General features: G+C 41.6%; 1 protein-coding gene across 1 annotated transcript; it reads right to left on the reverse strand.

The window, feature by feature from the left end:
* Positions 1–6,931: 6,931 nt before the first annotated feature.
* LOC120531888 (cytochrome c) lies at positions 6,932–16,803 on the reverse strand. The gene is made up of 3 exons (XM_039757715.1): positions 16,682–16,803; positions 8,159–8,335; positions 6,932–8,049 (listed from the first exon to the last, which is right to left on the reverse strand). Exons 2-3 carry the CDS (start codon positions 8,325–8,327, stop codon positions 7,901–7,903), a joined length of 318 nt encoding a protein of 105 aa, XP_039613649.1. The 5' UTR covers positions 8,328–8,335; positions 16,682–16,803; the 3' UTR covers positions 6,932–7,900.
* Between the last annotated feature and the right edge of the window lie 350 nt (positions 16,804–17,153).

Genomic DNA, 17,153 nt, shown 5'->3' on the forward strand with positions numbered 1-17,153 from the left:
ACATATGGTGGACCACATACGGGACATTTGAGCATCCATGTATCAGGTTACATAGAAATACTTCTTCATGCTGAAGTGACTTTGAACCCCTGCACACTAAAATGAACTCAACAACAACAACATTTCTTTCTATAGCACATTTTCATACAAAAAGTAGCTCAAGGTGCTTTACATAATGAAGAATAAAAAAATAAAAGACACAGCAAGAAAAAACCAGAATGCCCTAAACAGAAAGTGGCACTGTGTCTGTCAACACTGAGCCAAAAGAAAGGAGGCAGAGCATTAGTTTAGCTTACAAGGCACAGTATTATTATCGACGGATATCATCAAATATAAAAAAAAATAAATAACATGCCAGCTAATTTCAACAACAACAACATTTATTTCTATAGCACATTTTCATACAAACAGTAGCTCAAAGTGCTTTACATAATGAAGAATAGAAAAATAAAAGACACAGTAAGAAAATAAAATAAGTCAACATTAATTAACATAGAATAAGAGTAAGGTCCAATGGCCGGTGGGGGTGGATTTGCAGAAAAAAAAAAAAAAAAACTCCAGACGGCCGGAGAAAAGAAATAAAATCTGCAGGGATTCCAGGCCATGAGACCACCCAGTCCCCTCTGGGCAATCTACCTAACATAAATGAAAGTCCTCTTTGGACTTAGGGTTTTCACGGAAGGATTTGATGATGATGATGATGATCACGTGGACTTCTGGCTTTTAGTCCATCAATGCTGGGGCATCATGGTGCTTTGAGTAGGTTGGTGGTGGCGCAGGCCGCCACCACAGAGAAACCGGAAAAAGAAACAGAAGAGAAGTAGGGGTCAGTATGGATTTTAGAGCCACCATGAATAGTTATTATGATGAATTGAACATACAGAGTATCAGGATTACGTTAAAGTGAAGTTATGAGAAGGCCATGATAAAGTAATGTGTTTTCAGCAGTGTTTTAAATTGCTCTACCGTATCAGCCTGGCGAATTCCTATTGGCAGGCTATTCCAGATTTTAGGTGCAGAACAGCAGAAGGCCGCCCGCCTGCCTCACCACTTCTTTTAAGTTTAGCTTTTGGAATTCTAAGGAGACACTCATTTGAAGATCTAAGGTTACGATTTGGAATATAAGGTGATAGACATTCTGATATATAAGATGGAGCAGATTTTAGGCTTTGTAAACTATAAGCAGAATTTTAAAGTCAATTCTGAAAGACACAGGTAACCAGTGTAGCGACACTGCGTCCTGCTTACAACAGTGTGGCGGGAGGCTGGGAGCTGTGCCCAGCCAGGACGCCTAGAAGGATCAGGAGAGGGACTACGCTTCCCCCAGACCATGAGAGGGCAGCCGCCCTGGTTTGTATGGGGGCCACGGGAACTGTGCATGGAATCTCAACCCTATAGGGGCCCGTGGTCACCGCCAGGGGGCGCCTGGAAGACTGTGAAGCCCTGGACGTCAGCACTTCTGCCACACCCGGACGTGCTGGCGGAATTATTGCTAGGAACATCCGGGGCTCATCTGGCTGGGCATAAAAGAGGCCGTCTCCCTCCAGCCATCAGCTGGAGTCGGGTGGAAGAGGACGAAGCTCGGAGGAGAGGAGTGGAGGCGGCGGGGAAGACAGGACTTTGGAGAGACCTGGACTTGAGGGCGTGTGGTGCAGTGGCACTGGGTTGTGTGCAGGACTTGGACTTTTGTACATAGAATTGTAAATAAATGAGTGTCTGGTTTGGAACCGTTGGTGTCTGCCTGTCTGTGCCAGGGCGGATCTTCCACAACAGTCAGACAAAAGGCAATATAAGTAAAAAGTTTAACCGGCAAAAATTGTGGCATGAAGATTTTCTGCTTCCATTTTGTTCTATAGAAAAACTAAAGCTAAAGAGTCCATCCATCCATCCATTATCCAACCCACTATATCCTAACTACAGGGTCACGGGGGGTCTTGCTGGAGCCAATCCCAGCCAACACAGGGCGCAAGGCAGGAAACAAACCCCGGGCAGGGCGCCAGCCCACCACAGAAGCTAAAGAGCATTTTACTATTCAGAAAATGCATTCCCCTCATCAAAATAATGGACCATGAAACTGAAAACTGACTTTCTATCTTCATGTGTGTGAATGAGAGGGAGGTCAGTGGAATGGTGAGGATGAAGGGAGCAGAGCTGGCGAAGGTGGATGAGTTTAAATACTTGGGATCAACAGTGCAGAGTACTGGGGATTGTGAGAAAGGGAGTGCAGGCAGAGTGGAATTGGTGAAGAAGAGTGACAGGAGTGATTTGTGACAGACGGGTATCAGCGAGAGTGAACGGGAAGGTCTACAGGACGGCAGTGAGACCAGCTGTGTTATATGGGCTGGGGATGGTGGCACAGGAGACAGAGCTGGAGGTGGCAGAGTTAAAGATGCAAAGATTTGAATTGGGTGTGACGAGGATGGACAGGATTAGAAATGAGGACATTAGAGGGTCAACTCAGGGTGGGAGACAAAGTCAGAGAGGTGAGATTGTGCTGGTTTGGACATGTGCAGAGGATAGGGTTGCCAGATTAGAAAATTAAAAATATGGGACACTCATAATGTGTTGATGACATTTTATATGGTCTGTAACTTGGATGTCCTTTTTCTTGCCTTTTATCTCTTAAATATATAGACTTCAGTTAACAAAATGCTGTTTTTAAATTTGCTTAATAAATTAAATTTTCTTTCTATAGATAGATATGAAAGGCACTATATAATAGATAGATAGATAGACAGATAGGAAAGGCACTCTATAATAGATAGATAGATAGATGTGAAAGGCACTATAAAATAGATAGATAGATGTGAAAGGCACTCTGTAATAGATAGATAGATAGATATGAAAGTCAGTCAGTCATTTTCCAACCCACTATATCTTAACTACAGGGTCACTGGGGTCTGCTGGAGCCAATTCCAGCCAACACAGAAAACAAACCCCGGGCAGGGCGCCAGCCCACCACATAACACACACACACCAGGGACAATTTAGAATCACCAATGCACCTAACCTGTGGGAGGAAACCCACGCAGACATGGGGAGAACATGCAAACTCCATGTAGGGAGGACCCGGGAAGCGAACCCAGGTCTCCTAACTGAGAGGCAGCAGTGCTACCCACGGCTCCACCATGCCGCCCCGCATTTAGTCCTAGCACTTGAAAATTTGCTTGAAATTTTAGAATCAGGAAATACTGTTGGTAATACAGTAACCCAGTCACAGGGGATGCACAAACCAGTGTATTTCTTCGTGCCAGTCCCAATCCCAGATAAATGGGGAGGGTTATGTCAGGAAGGGCATCCGATGTAAAATTTTGCCAAATCAATATGCAGACAACAATACAGATTTCCATACCGGATCGGTCGAGCCCCGAGTTAACATCGACCGCCACCAGTACTGTTAGTCAACAGGGTGCTGGTAGAAATTGGGCTACTGTTGGCTGAAGAAGAAGGAGAAAGAGAAGAAGAGGGGTGAGACGTGTCCAGGGGCAGGAGGAAAGAAAATGTGGGGAAGGAGGGAGATAATGGGGATGGGTGGGGTTTAGTACCATTCTACTACTGCCATACCAGCTTTTCTTTGTGTATTGGCAAGTACCAGCACCTTTTCATGAAGCTTAACAGGAGTCCTTAAATCTCTGTTTAATCGCCATAAAACAAAGAGTACCACCAATAATTTGCTTCCTCTTCAAATCACCGATCAAGATCTCGGCCGATCTTAAATGTGCTGTGAGAGCTAGAAGTGATCAGGCAAGGAAGAATGGAGAACTTCCAAAGCAAGAATTCAGTTCAATTCATTGCAGGTGTAAAAGTGTGCTATACAAAACGAAACGGAAGCTTTTGAGAACGTCCATAGCACACACGCTTTGTGGAGCCCACGGGAAACTAAATTGTTAGAAATGAACAATACCTTCTATACTGAACAGCATGTTGACAACAATTTGATTTCCTCACCAGTGAAAGATGATCGAGATATATATATATATATATAGATAGATATATATATATATATATAGATATATATATATATATATATATAGATATATATATATATATATATATAGATATATATATATATATATATATAGAGATATATATATATATATATATATATATATATATATATATATATATATATATATATATATACACACACACACACACACAGTGCATCTGAAAAGTATTCACAGCACATCACTTTTTCCACATTTTGTTATGTTACAGCCTTATTCCAAAATGGACTAAATTCATTTTTTTCCTTAGAATTCTACACACAACACCCCATAATGACAACGTGAAAAACGTTTACTTGAGATTTTTGCAAATTTATTAAAAATAAAAAAACTGAGAAATCCCATGTCCGTAAGTATTCACAGCCTTTGCTCAATACTTTGTTGATGCACCTTTGGCAGCAATTCCAGCCTCAAGTCTTTTTAAATCTGATGCCACAAGCTTGGCACACCCATCCTTGGCCAGTGTCGCCCATTCCTCTTTGCAGCACCTCTCAAGCTCCATCAGGTTGGATGGGAAGCGTCGGTGCACAGCCATTTTAAGATCTCTCCAGAGATGTTCAATCGGATTTAAGTCTGGGCTCTGGCTGGGCCTCTCAAGGACATTCACAGAGTTGTCCTGAAGCCACTCCTTTGATATCTTGGCTGTGTGCTTAGGGTCGTTGTCCTGCTGAAAGATGAACCGTCGCCCCAGTCTGAGGTCAAGAGCGCTCTGGAGCAGGTTTTCATCCAGGATGTCTCTGTACATTGCTGCAGTCATCTTTCCCTTTATCCTGACTAGTCTCCCAGTTCCATCCCCACAGCATGATGCTGCCACCACCATGCTTCACTGTAGGGATGGTATTGTCCTGGTGATGAGCGGTGCCTGGTTTCCTTCAAACGTGACGCCTGGCATTCACACCAAAGAGTTCAATCTTTGTCTCATCAGACCAGAGAATTGTGTTTCTCATGGTCTGAGAGTCCTTCAGGTGCCTTTTATAAAATCCAGACGGGCTGCCATGTGCCTTTTACTAAGGAGTGACTTCCGTCTGGCCACTCTACCATACAGGCCTGATTGGTGGATTACTGCAGAGATGGTTGTCCTTCTGGAAGGTTCTCCTCTCTCCACAGAGGACCTCTGGAGCTCTGACAGAGTGACCATCGGGTTCTTGGTCACCTCCCTGACTAAGGCCCTTCTCCCCCGATCGCTCAGTTTAGATGGCCGGCCAGCTCTAGGAAGAGTCCTGGTGGTTTTGAACTTCTTCCACTTACGGATGATGGAGGCCACTGTGCTCATTGGGACCGTCAAAGCAGTAGAAATGTTTCTGTAACCTTCCCAGATTTGTGCCTCGAGACAATCCTGTCTCGGAGGTCTACAGACAATTCCTTTGACTTCATGCTTGGTTTGTGTTCTGACATGAACTGTCAACTGTGGGACCTTCTATAGACAGGTGTGTGCCTTTCAAAATCATGTCACATCAACTGAATTGACCACAGGTGGACTCCAATTAAACATCTCCAGGATGATCAGGGGAAACAGGATGCACCTGAGCTCAATTTGGAGCTTCATGGCAAAGGCTGTGAATACTTATGTACATGTGATTTCTCAGTTTTTTTATTTTTAATAAATTTGCAAAAATCTCAAGTAAACTTTTTTCACGCTGTCATTCTGCGGTGTTGTGTGTAGAATTCTGAGGAAAAAAATGAATTTAATCCATTTTGGAATAAGGCTGTAACATAACAAAATGTGGAAAAAGTGAAGCGCTCTGAATACTATCCGGATGCACTGTATATGCTTGATCATCACGAAATCTCCCAAACCATGAGGATTTCAAATCTGGAATGTAGGTTTATCCTTGGCCCATAGGTGCTTGAGAAGAAACGGTTTTAAAAATTTCATGGTCCAAGCGCAAAGTTTCTTATAGCTTTTTAGACCCGTTTGTATGCCTGTCCACTTTCGCGAGAGACCTACTTAATGGATTTAGATATCGAATTTCTTTTTAGAATTTGCTTGAACATTCTGTTGATTTTGCAACTTTCTCATCACGCTAAGTATGAGCAGAGCTCGCTTGCAGTACTGATTTATTAGCGCAAATCCGAGAGAGTCCTCGGGCTGTGGGGCCCTCCTCACTCATGCGTCTGCCTCGCGGGTAGCCTTAACTCTGCTTAGTTAGCGCACGAGAGAACTACTTAACTGATTTAGATCTTTTTATATATATAAATTTCCTTGAACATTCTGGTTGATTTTACGACTTCTCTCATCTCACTAAGAATCAGAGTTCGCTTGCAGGAGCAATATATTCGCATTAATCCGAGGCCGAGGCCTGAGGGGAGGATGGAAGAGTGACGTCCGGAGTAGAGAGCTGGGCTGGGCCCTCCTCACTGTCCTGTTTCACTAATACGCGTGTGAAGCCGCAGGGGATGGCTAGTGTTAAATAAATGCAACAAGCTTCTAGACTAGACATAAAGATGGCCTGTGGTACAGTAAAAGTACCATGCCATCCTTTTTCTCAAAGGGGAAAAAAAAAACCTCAGCTTTTAAAAATCTAAGCTTTGGTTCTCCCATTCACCTTGATGCACCCACGATATGCCAATTAAGAGTGTGGAACGGTAGTGCAATGAGAAATATTGCCACAACAGAACGCTGGAAGCCGCGCTTCATTGTCAGATTGTGGGGTCTTCTGTGTTCACTTTGCAAGTGTCTCCTGCAAAAGGCTACCAACCTTTCCAGAATATGGACATGTGATGAAGTGCACCCTGCACCGTACAGGCACTTCAGTCAGGGAGAGTTTCTGCACTGTGTCCATTACCAGCTCCAGTGTCCCAAAACCGAGCAGTAAATGCAATTTTAGAAAATGGATGGACGCAGAGTCCCCTAATCCGCCAGCCCACCTTCTTCTCCAAAAAGTGCTACCAGTGACAGCAGTTCAAATCAAGCCAGCCTCTGATTTATTGAAATGTTATTTATTATAATAGTGTTCAGTTACACATGATGTATTCTACCTTGAACATGTGGCTACCAGAGTGGGAAAAAGAAGCCAACAGGAGATCACACACTTTGTGATTTTACTTTTAAATCTACACCATTGCACATTTGAGTTCTCTTCAGCGCTGTGCACTACAACATACCGTAAGCCCTTCAGAAACAAAAGGAGAGTATTTTCACATATCCCTAATCAGGTCACCAGTGCAAAGAACAAGTTAAATCAGTTAGTTCCCTAAATAAACAAATTCAATTTTAATAAATTACAATGTATATTAAAATGCGTTCATATAACCCTACGTTTCAGTATACATGAAAACAAAAAAAAATGGCATACCTTTCCAGTTTCATAATTTCTATAGACCCAGTCAATGCAGACGTGTGTCTTTTATAGCAGAATATGAAGTTGCAACTGCAGACGTGCAAGTCACTGCTGAAGAACACAGTAAGTTCTGCTGAATTAATTACACGTTAAATAAATCAAAGCAAATAAAAATCCAGATTACATAAACCAAAGGCATACCACATACACCTAGAGCACCAAATGTAAAAAAAGACATAAAAGGTATCCAGTGGTTTTAGTAATTTGGAACAATGACGCCCGGTCTGGAGTTTAACATTTCACCTGTAAAACTTCAAAATATGAGTGACAAACATGAAAGCCCTTTGTGGCATACTGTCACATTTCTGAAAGAGCCAGAAGGGAGCCACTGTTATTAATTAAAAACATGAAGAGAACCAGGAGTTAGCAGATAAAAATCATTATTTATTTAAGGCTCTGACTGCATACATGGCACATGAACATGCCAAAAATATTGCATTTAGAACCAGGACAGACAAGGCCAGTATAATTTAAAAATCCAATTCACCACAAGACTAAGAAACAGATACCACATTAAAGCAGCATAGACGCCAAACTACACGTGACGATATTCTATTCAGATGTTGCCTTTTTCAAATATGCAATTAAATCGGCGCGTTCGGTCTTCTTCTTGATGCCAGCAAAAATCATTTTTGTTCCTGGAATATATTTTTTGGGATTCTCCAGGTATTCCATGAGAGTATCTTCACCCCAGACAATTCCTAGAAGCAAAAAATGAGGGATAAATCAACACATTTTCAAAACTGCTCAATTTTTAACTATTATATGCAACTCTTCCCCCCTCTCGCTCTCTGCGACCATCTCACTTACCTTTAGTTTTGTTTGCATCGGTGTAAGAGAAGCCCTCGGCCTGGCCCGTCTTCCTCCCAAACAGGCCATGCAGGTTTGGACCAACCTTGTGCTTTCCATTTTTCTCAACAGTATGGCACTGGGCACACTTCTGGACGAAGACTTTCTTTCCTTTATCCACGTCACCCATTGTTTGTCCTATTAAGCCAACAGGAATATGCAATTATTTAGTGAATTGAAATTATAACATTAAGATACTGTCCAAAGTCTTTACAAATACTAAATTTTACACATAAAAAAATTTAACTGCCAACAGCCTTACAAAGTGCTTAACAAATTCAACACAATTAAAAACACCAAGCTTGCTAAATAAGCTTGATAGTCTGAATGGTTTGCTCTCATAAAATGTCATGTTCTAAAGTTACAGTAGCAACACACACACATCATGGCTAGAGATAATAAGAAAAGAAAAAAAAAAAATAGTCACCCGAATAATCGTACTGTACGGTTAAAACTTCCACAGAGAACACACGACTGTCAAAGCAATAAAAAGGTTCTCCAATTTTGTCTTTTGCCAAATAAGCATTTGTTGTAGGGGGTCATTGGATATCATGGACTTGGAGTCCCAATTAGTCAAAAATCCAATGAATCAGAGGAAGCAGAGAACTAAACTAGTCAACACTCACCAACCCCTCAAGCAAATGTTAAATGAACCACCAGGGACTGTGGGAGACCCTCTGGGTTTACAGAGCTGATGGCAGTTCCTGGCAGTGAGTGGTAGAAGGCCCGGTCTCTTGTGGAAAACTACTCACAAAACACATTGAACATAACACATGCAGCTTATAAACATGAACAAAAAAATGACGCACATGAACAACATAAAACAAAAATCAAAGAATTAAACATGAAGAAAAAAAGAAAAAAAAAAAGACATAAAAACAGGGCAGTGGAGCAGAGAGGTTTATATGGCGTAAACAACACCAACAAGTACTGTGGAGTGCTGATGCAAAGGGCTGAGCAGAGTTTAAGATGTCTTGACGTTACACAGGAAGCCGATGTATTCAAGAGACCTTGAGGGGTAATGTGGCCGTAGTACTTTGCTTACTTGAAATGAACACACTTGACAGCAGTATTTTCAAGATGTGAAGTCTATGGACAATTAAAAAACGGCACAACCTTTATATTTTATTTACTGCCTGTGTATACTTTCCAATACTTTGTAGCAGGAGTCTAAAGGGTCATTGGTGTCTTGCAAGTTATTGCTTCAAAATGACTGCTTAATTAGAAACAAATTTTTACCAGTAATTTTACTTAATTCTATGGCTCATTACAGTTTTCATGGTGTTTTTATCACAGATTTTTTTCCCCACCCCTTTCCAAGGATATTATCCAAATGATTTGTAGCCTGAAGCAGATTAGTCCTTCACTTTTCTTTTTTTTAGATTCAAATTACAGTAATCCCTCGCTATATCGTGATTCGACTTTCGCGGATTTTAAATGTAAGTACTGTATATATAAATATATATCACGGATTTTTCGCTGGTTCGCGGATTTTAAATGTAAGTACTGTATATATAAATATATATATCACAGATTTTTCGCTGGTCCGCGGATTTCTGCGGACAATGGGTCTTTTAATTTATGGTACATGTTTCCTCAGTTTGCTTGCCCAGTTGATTTCATACAAGGGACGCTATTGGCGGATTGCTTAGAAGCTATCCAATCAGAGCATGTATTACATATTAAATAAAACTCCTCAATGATATACGATACGTTTCCCGCGCGGTGCTTGATTGTTTGCTTTTCTCCGTCTCTCTTACTCTCTCTGCCTGACGGAGGGGGTGTGAGCAGAGGTGGCTGTTTACACAGAGGCTGTTTGCCTAGCGGATACGGACGCTCCTCTGCAAAATGTCGCTTTATCGGGCAGTGCTTCTGCATATTTAAAAGCCCAAAAGCACGTATTGATTTTTTGATTGTTTGCTTTTCTCTCTCTCTCTCTGACATTCTCTGCCCTGACACGCATTCTTTGAAGAGAAGATATGTTTGCATTCTTTTAATTGTGATAAAGAACTGTCATCTCTGTCTTGTCATGGAGCACAGTTTAAACGTTTGACTAATGGGTGTTATTTCATGTCTAGAGGGTTCTAATAATGTTAACAGTGTGGGAGAGTTTATAAGGGCTTAAAATATATAAAAATAACCATACAAACATAGGGTTTCTACTTTGCGGATTTTCACCTATCGCGGGGGGTCCCCGCGATCGAGGAGGGATTACTGTACTTTTAAATATTTTACTAAGCCAAATTAATATATGCAGGTGTAAACAGATCTACCAGTTCCTTTGTTATTTGCAGCTTATTGCTAACAAGAAGCCATTAAAACACTTAATGATTCTCCACTCTTAATTAGTAATTTTAGTATCAAACAGCTTCATTAACACGAAAGACAACTAAAATGAAGCATTAAAATGTTGCCCGAATAAGAAGCGCTTCAACAGCAATAATTTGAGATCTCATGAAAGAACTGGGTTGGAAGAAAAATCTGCAGGTACAACATCTTTCCGGGACCAACCTTGCAGCATTGACAAGCCCGTGACTCATTACATTTTAACTTTGAACTAAAATCATATTAAGGGCAGCTGAAAATGTGACATTTGAATACGATGCCGATCAGTTTCATGGTTACCAAACACAGTACCAACTGTCTTGAGGAACTTAAAACGTTATTCTTACTTATCTGAAACTATCTAGAGAAGACCCATCAGTCTCACAATGTCTGCTTGGGCAATGAAAAAGAATTGTTACAAATTTTAACGTGGCTGATTCAAATGGGCTGTCAGATGTGAAAGCACTCCCAACAGCTTGGGCCAAGTGGTTCTCTTGACTCTTCCATTAAAGAATTCAGATGACCCTAAAGCTGGGCTGGAAACCGAACCTGTGTTGCTCTGGGGATCTCCGAAAAACATCAAAAGGATCTTATGGCTTTTTACTGTATCAATGACTGTGTGTGCGTTTATTGCATTATTACACAACCAGTAACGGCGTACTGCACGATAACGCGTAGTGAATACACTTGACTTAAGCATTCATAGTTTTCAGACTCTTTCTCCGTCTCTGTTTAGCATTCGTTTGCTCAGAGAGGTTGATGCGCTTGTTGCTTCCTGAGCAGCTTTTCTTTTCTCCACCCTAGCGGCCTGTCCAGGGCTGTGGAGTCGGTAGATAAATGCTCCGACTCCGACTCCTCAGTTTCTAAATCTTCCGACTCCGACTCCTCTGTATGTATATACTATGCTAATGTATTTTCGACATCCATTGAAGGAAAGGAAGGCAACATACATGTCATTTCACCACAGAACTACTGGCTAGGAAGCCAGCGCTCTACTATAATGCCAGATTAAAGACAAACACAATTTGGAGGCCGCAGATTGCGGGTGTCCACATGGACGGGCAGATCCAGCTTGCCGAAAATCTCACCACCGCCCCATCCAAAGTAATGTGATGCCTCTGTCTGCTACAGTGGCTGTCTCCTCTGTCAGCCAGCCGGAAGTTTAGTGCATTGTGTCACTCACCGGCCAGCTGATCAGCAGAACGAGCCTCTGCTGGAGACAGGTAGGGAGATCTGTGTTCTCGGCTCCTTCACTAGCGCATAGCGAAGGGGAGCCAACGGAGCTGAGAACACACCAGACGATTTTTCAGGTGTTTGACACGTGATGACTCGTTGAACGGCCGAAAAATCGACAGTGCATCTGTAAATGTATGGGGGGCTTTAGGCTAGGTTCACAGTTCCCTGTAACAGTGGAACACGACACAATGGAAAGCGGTGCCGCACCTTGCCTGTGCATTACATCCCATATAGTGACGCATACAGTCAATGAAAAGCATGCTTCATGGTTACTTGACATGTTCATTTTGTGGTAACATTATGCACTGCATGCATTGGGCTTTATTACAGCAGAGAAGTAGTTCATTATGACTGTTTGTGAATTGGGACATTTCAACTTACTTTTTTAATTCCCATTTAAATTTAGTAGGAGTCGGAGTCGGTTAACTTTTTGCCGACTCCGACTCCAGGTACCCAAAATTGTCTCCGACTCCTCGACTCCACAGCCCTGGGCCTGTCTGCTTCTCTTCTTTCATCTGCATCTTTTTGCGTTAAAACTGATTAATAGTTTTTGTGTTGCAATCACTCAGTACGTTTTCTTTCACTTATGCTGGCACTTAAGTCTTCAATCTGCCTCAAGAATGATTAGCGGTGGTAGGGAATGAGAACGGCGCCCTTACGCATGTGCCATATGGCCGCCGAGAGTTGATTCTACATTAAAATAAAAAGAGCAATAAAAATCATCACCCTGAAATCGGATAGTAGACATCACATAGTATATGTGTACCAAATTTCAAGTCAATAGGCGAGCACGGTTTGCGAGCTACAGGCGATTTAAAATCCAGGACAGACAAATGAACAGCCACAGTGGCGTATCATAGAAGAAGATGTTATCATGATGACAGACATCTCTGCAGGTACAAAGTAATTTTCTTTGGAGGGCTAAGACCTCGGCACAGGACTGTACAAATAACCAGTTTGTTGAACCTGGTCTAAAATAATAACATGGGGGGGAAAAAAAAACAAAACACAGTGGGTAGTATACACCATTTCACATTACTGTTTGAATTTTATTGATCCAAAATGAGTGATGTTATCTTCATGCAGCATCTTTGAACTAGGTAGAACCCCGAAGCAGACTCTTCTTTCTTAGTAAACGGTGCTCCTTTAGTGGGGTTAGTGACAACCTTTACATGTTCTACAACAAAGTGGTGTGCTGGGCTGGTACCATCACTTCGATGGAGTCCGACTGGAACAATAAGCGGAATAAAAGAGCAGGCACAGCTACAGGACACACACTGGAGGTAGTAGTGGAGGAGAGGATGAAGACAAAAGCTGATATACAGTATAATGCTGCACATCCTCTCTATGACCCACCAGCATTGAGGACATTTAAACAACAAATTATTTTGCAGAAAGTGTGTCAAAACATGCCACCGGGGCTACTTTGAACACAACAAGTCAAAAGTCTGGACTCACCCAGAAATGTTGCTCCCCCATTTTTATTGATTCCATACAATCAAGTCAAACTTAACAAAGCAAAATTCATGTTGTTGATAAAAATTGATACATATTTATTTTTTTTAAATCGAGATACCATTAGATTGTGTTTTAAAACCAGCTAAGAAACTACTACAGCAGTGTCTACAATGGCTAATACTGAATGAAAGAACTTATTATTCATTTATTATTTGCATATGACTGCAAAGCCCCATGTTCATCAGATGTTTCTTCAATGTCCTGCTGGCCAACTTAGCTTATCCTAAATTAGTCATATGTAAATACTAACTTTAACTGCATTAGCACTGCTGAAACCTGTTTTTCCATGCACTTGAGTTGCAAGGTAGTGGCATTCCTAAAGATCAATTTCTGGCATCAAAAATGGCCTAAATGAAACAACTTTCTTGAGAAGCACGTTATTCTGTTGTTTACTTTCTTTTGCAGAATAAAAGCTATTCCATGCAACCGATTACCAGGAAACTGAAGATCTGATACAAGTGTGTCTATTACTATCTTGAGAAAAAGACAGAAAAGGGGGTCTAATCGGGATAGACAAAGAAGGGCAAGGCCGAGATACAGAACTGCAAAAGAGGAGAAGGACATCAGAGTGTGTAGTGTGAGAAAAAAACACCTTACAGGTCCTCAGTTGACGTCTTCACTAAAATATACACCAAATGCCAGTGTTATCTGTAACAGAGAAAAGACAATTCTGGGATGCTGCCCTTAGAAGCCGCACTTGGTAGCGCTGCTGCCTCGCAGTTAGAAGACCCGGGAAGCGGGTTTGCATGTTCTCCCCGTGTCTGCGTGGGTTTCCTCCCACAGTCCAAAGACATGCAGGTTAGGTGCACTGGTGATCCTAAATTGTCCCTGGTGTGGGTGTCCTGTGGTGGGCTGGCACCCTGCCCGGATTTGTTCCTGCCTTGCACTCTGTGTTGGCTGACCCCCGTGACCCTGTGTTAGGATATAGGGGGTTGGACAATGACTGACTGACTGACTGTCCTTAGAAGCAGAGTTTAAAAGAAAAAGCCACATACTTAACTAGCAAATTAAAAACGTTAAAATAGGCAAAAGAATGCAGACATGGACTAGCAGATGACTGAAAAAGTGCATTACAGTCAGCATCCTAGAGTCACCTTTTCTCTGTTGCAGATAGTGTGTATTTAGCGAAGAAGCCAACTGAGGACCTTTAAGGTGTTTGTTTCTCACACTACACACTCAGATGTCCTTTCCCCTCTCTTGCAGTTGTCCACCTGGGCCTGTCCCACATCTTTCTATCCCCGTTAGATCCATAGGCACCTTTGTAAGAAATCTCTTGCATCTAATAACTTACACTCTGCAAAAACACAATACACTGACATAGTTCTTGAGAAAGCTGTTTCCATCCATCCATCTCCTAACCCGCTGAATCCGAATACAGGGTCACGGGGGTCTGCTGGAGCCAATCCCAGCCAACACAGGGCACAAGGCAGGAACCAATCCTGGGCAGGGTGCCAACCCACCGCAGGACACACACAAACACACCCACACACCAAGCACACACATTTGGTCACAATTTAGAATCGCCAATCCACCTAACCTGCATGTCTTTGGATTGTGGGAGGAAACCGGAGCGCCCGGAGGAAACCCACGAAAAAAGGGAGAACATGCAAACTCCACGCAGGGAGGACCCGGGAAGCGAACCCAGGTCTCCTAACTGCAAGGCAGCAGCGCTACCACTGCGCCACCGTGCCGCCCAGAAAGCTGTTTCATTTTGGCGATTTCTGAACCCACAGCTGAACTTTGCACCTTGCAACCCAAGTAAACAGAATGACAGGCTTCAGCGGTGAGAATGCAATCGCAAAGGTTTCTTTAATAACCAATTAACAGGTAAACATGTCTAAGGATACGCCAATTGAATTGACCATTAAGACACTGAAGGAATGGCTTCTGCAAATGTGGCTTTGCAGATAAGCAACTAATAAAATGTAAAATCAGACATTTCAAGCAGTAATAGCCATTGTATACACTAGTAATGTCTTGGCTATATTTTTTTTACATCAATGTAATGGTTATCAAGAGAAAAATATATCAATTTCTATCAAAACCATGAATACTTCTGGGTGTATCCAGACCTTTGACTGGTAGTGTACATATATATATATATATATATATATGGCAATAGGCCTAACTTGGGCAGCTCTCATCATTCATTAACCAAGCCTGACGTTTTCTTATTTTATTGAAATTCGTTGTATTTGGAGGGGGGTGGTTGCAGTTTCTAATATTTTCTTGAGCTTTTGTAAAAGCCAAATATCCTCTTGGGACAATTAATGTACCATCCACCTCAAGGTCATTTAGAGAGCAAAAAAAATTTTTTTTTTTTACAAATCCCCAGTCTAGTTAACCAGGCCCATTCTGCGTTTATCACATACCAAAGCAAAGCACCTAATTAAAATGACAAAGGGCATGACTTGAATTGCCACGTTAAAGCCAACAGTAGCTTGGAGGTCGAAAGGTGAAAAGCAGGAGTTTCTGGAAGGACACCAAATCTACACGTGTTACGAAATGAAATGCCTCTCTGAAACTGTCCGATGAACGGCAGATGAAATGCCGGTCTGTAAAACACGTCACGTTGTATGCAAAAAAACACATCAGTTGTGGAAAAGGTGCATTGGAAAATATATATATCAAAAAAAAAATCATTTACAGGGTTATGAGATTTTTCATTTCTGCTCCATATTAACACTTTAATCTCATAAATCCAACCCACGAATCCTGAGGATTATTCACCCCGGTAAGTTTAACGAGAATTACTCGACACGATGTGCCCTTTAAATCCACAAGTCAAAGTCAAAGTGAACTTTATTGTCATCTCAACCATATACAAGTATACAGATAGACGAAATTGCGAAGCCCAGGGTCCACAGTGTAACAACATGATGTGCAAATAGTAAACTAAAAATAGAATAAAAATTTAAAAAAACCCGACTAATTCCAGATTTCAGTCTTCTCGGTAGTTAACAGCACATAAAATGACAAAAAAACGGTCGTGGCTTTTGCTCAAATTTATTACACAAAAGAGGTGCCTACTGCTTTGGCGGTCACCAGTCATTCAACTGGTTCGCATATTAAAATAATGGTATGCCAATTCTCACTTAAATACACCGCTAATTAAAAGAAACTCGTGCACAAAAATATGTCTAAACATTATTTAAATGATGTATTTTTTCTAATAAAATGTAAATATGTTTTAATAAAATTAAAATCTTTATACTGTAAAACCACAGCACTTTAACTGAGCGAGTCGATCACGTCAGCCCTAGGGCCTTCAGATCAAACGCCGCACAAGGACGATTTAAGACTTGCTCTTAAGGCGTGTTATCAACCGACAAACGCTAAATATAGTAAGAAGACTTAAATTAATAATACCAAACCCAACCATTTAAACATTAAGATTATACTTACCTAATACAATTCACTAGAAAATTAAAGAAAGGACGCCGCAATGTAGATGCACCTTACAACACCCGTCCACAACCGGCAAAGTGAATTTGTGAATAAGCGCTTGAAGAAGGTCACACAGCTCCAGGGCGCCGATAAAATGCGTCACCGCAAAAGAAACCAATCAACAGAGAAGAAGTCACTGGGGCCGCCTAACAGGGCTCTTCTAGACGTGACGTTAGCACATCCATATAAGGTAAAAACTCACTATTTGCCCCACCTCACGATGAGGGCTGGCTTTAGCGTCGTTTTTTAAATTACGTCATAGGGTACGGAATGGTGATAATTTCGCCTACGTGTGCTCGGTGACCGGTTAGAGAAGACACCAGACTATACACAGCAAAGTGGAGTGACCGGTGCCTTCTCACTGCGTTACTTTTCAAGTGATACTGTATTTCGAATATTGTATTTGTTCCCCTTTCTAAAGGGCGGGTTT

The sequence above is a fragment of the Polypterus senegalus genome, chromosome 6, assembly GCF_016835505.1.
Source record: "Polypterus senegalus isolate Bchr_013 chromosome 6, ASM1683550v1, whole genome shotgun sequence".
Lineage (NCBI taxonomy): Eukaryota > Metazoa > Chordata > Cladistia > Polypteriformes > Polypteridae > Polypterus > Polypterus senegalus.

Coding starts and splice junctions, on each gene's coding strand:
- LOC120531888 (XM_039757715.1), bottom strand. CDS start 8,327: ATGGGTGACGTGGATAAAGGAAAGAAAGTCTTCGTCCAGAAGTGTGCC. Junction 8,050..8,158: donor CGATGCAAACAAAACTAAAG/GTAAGTGAGATG, acceptor TTTTGCTTCTAG/GAATTGTCTGGGGTGAAGAT.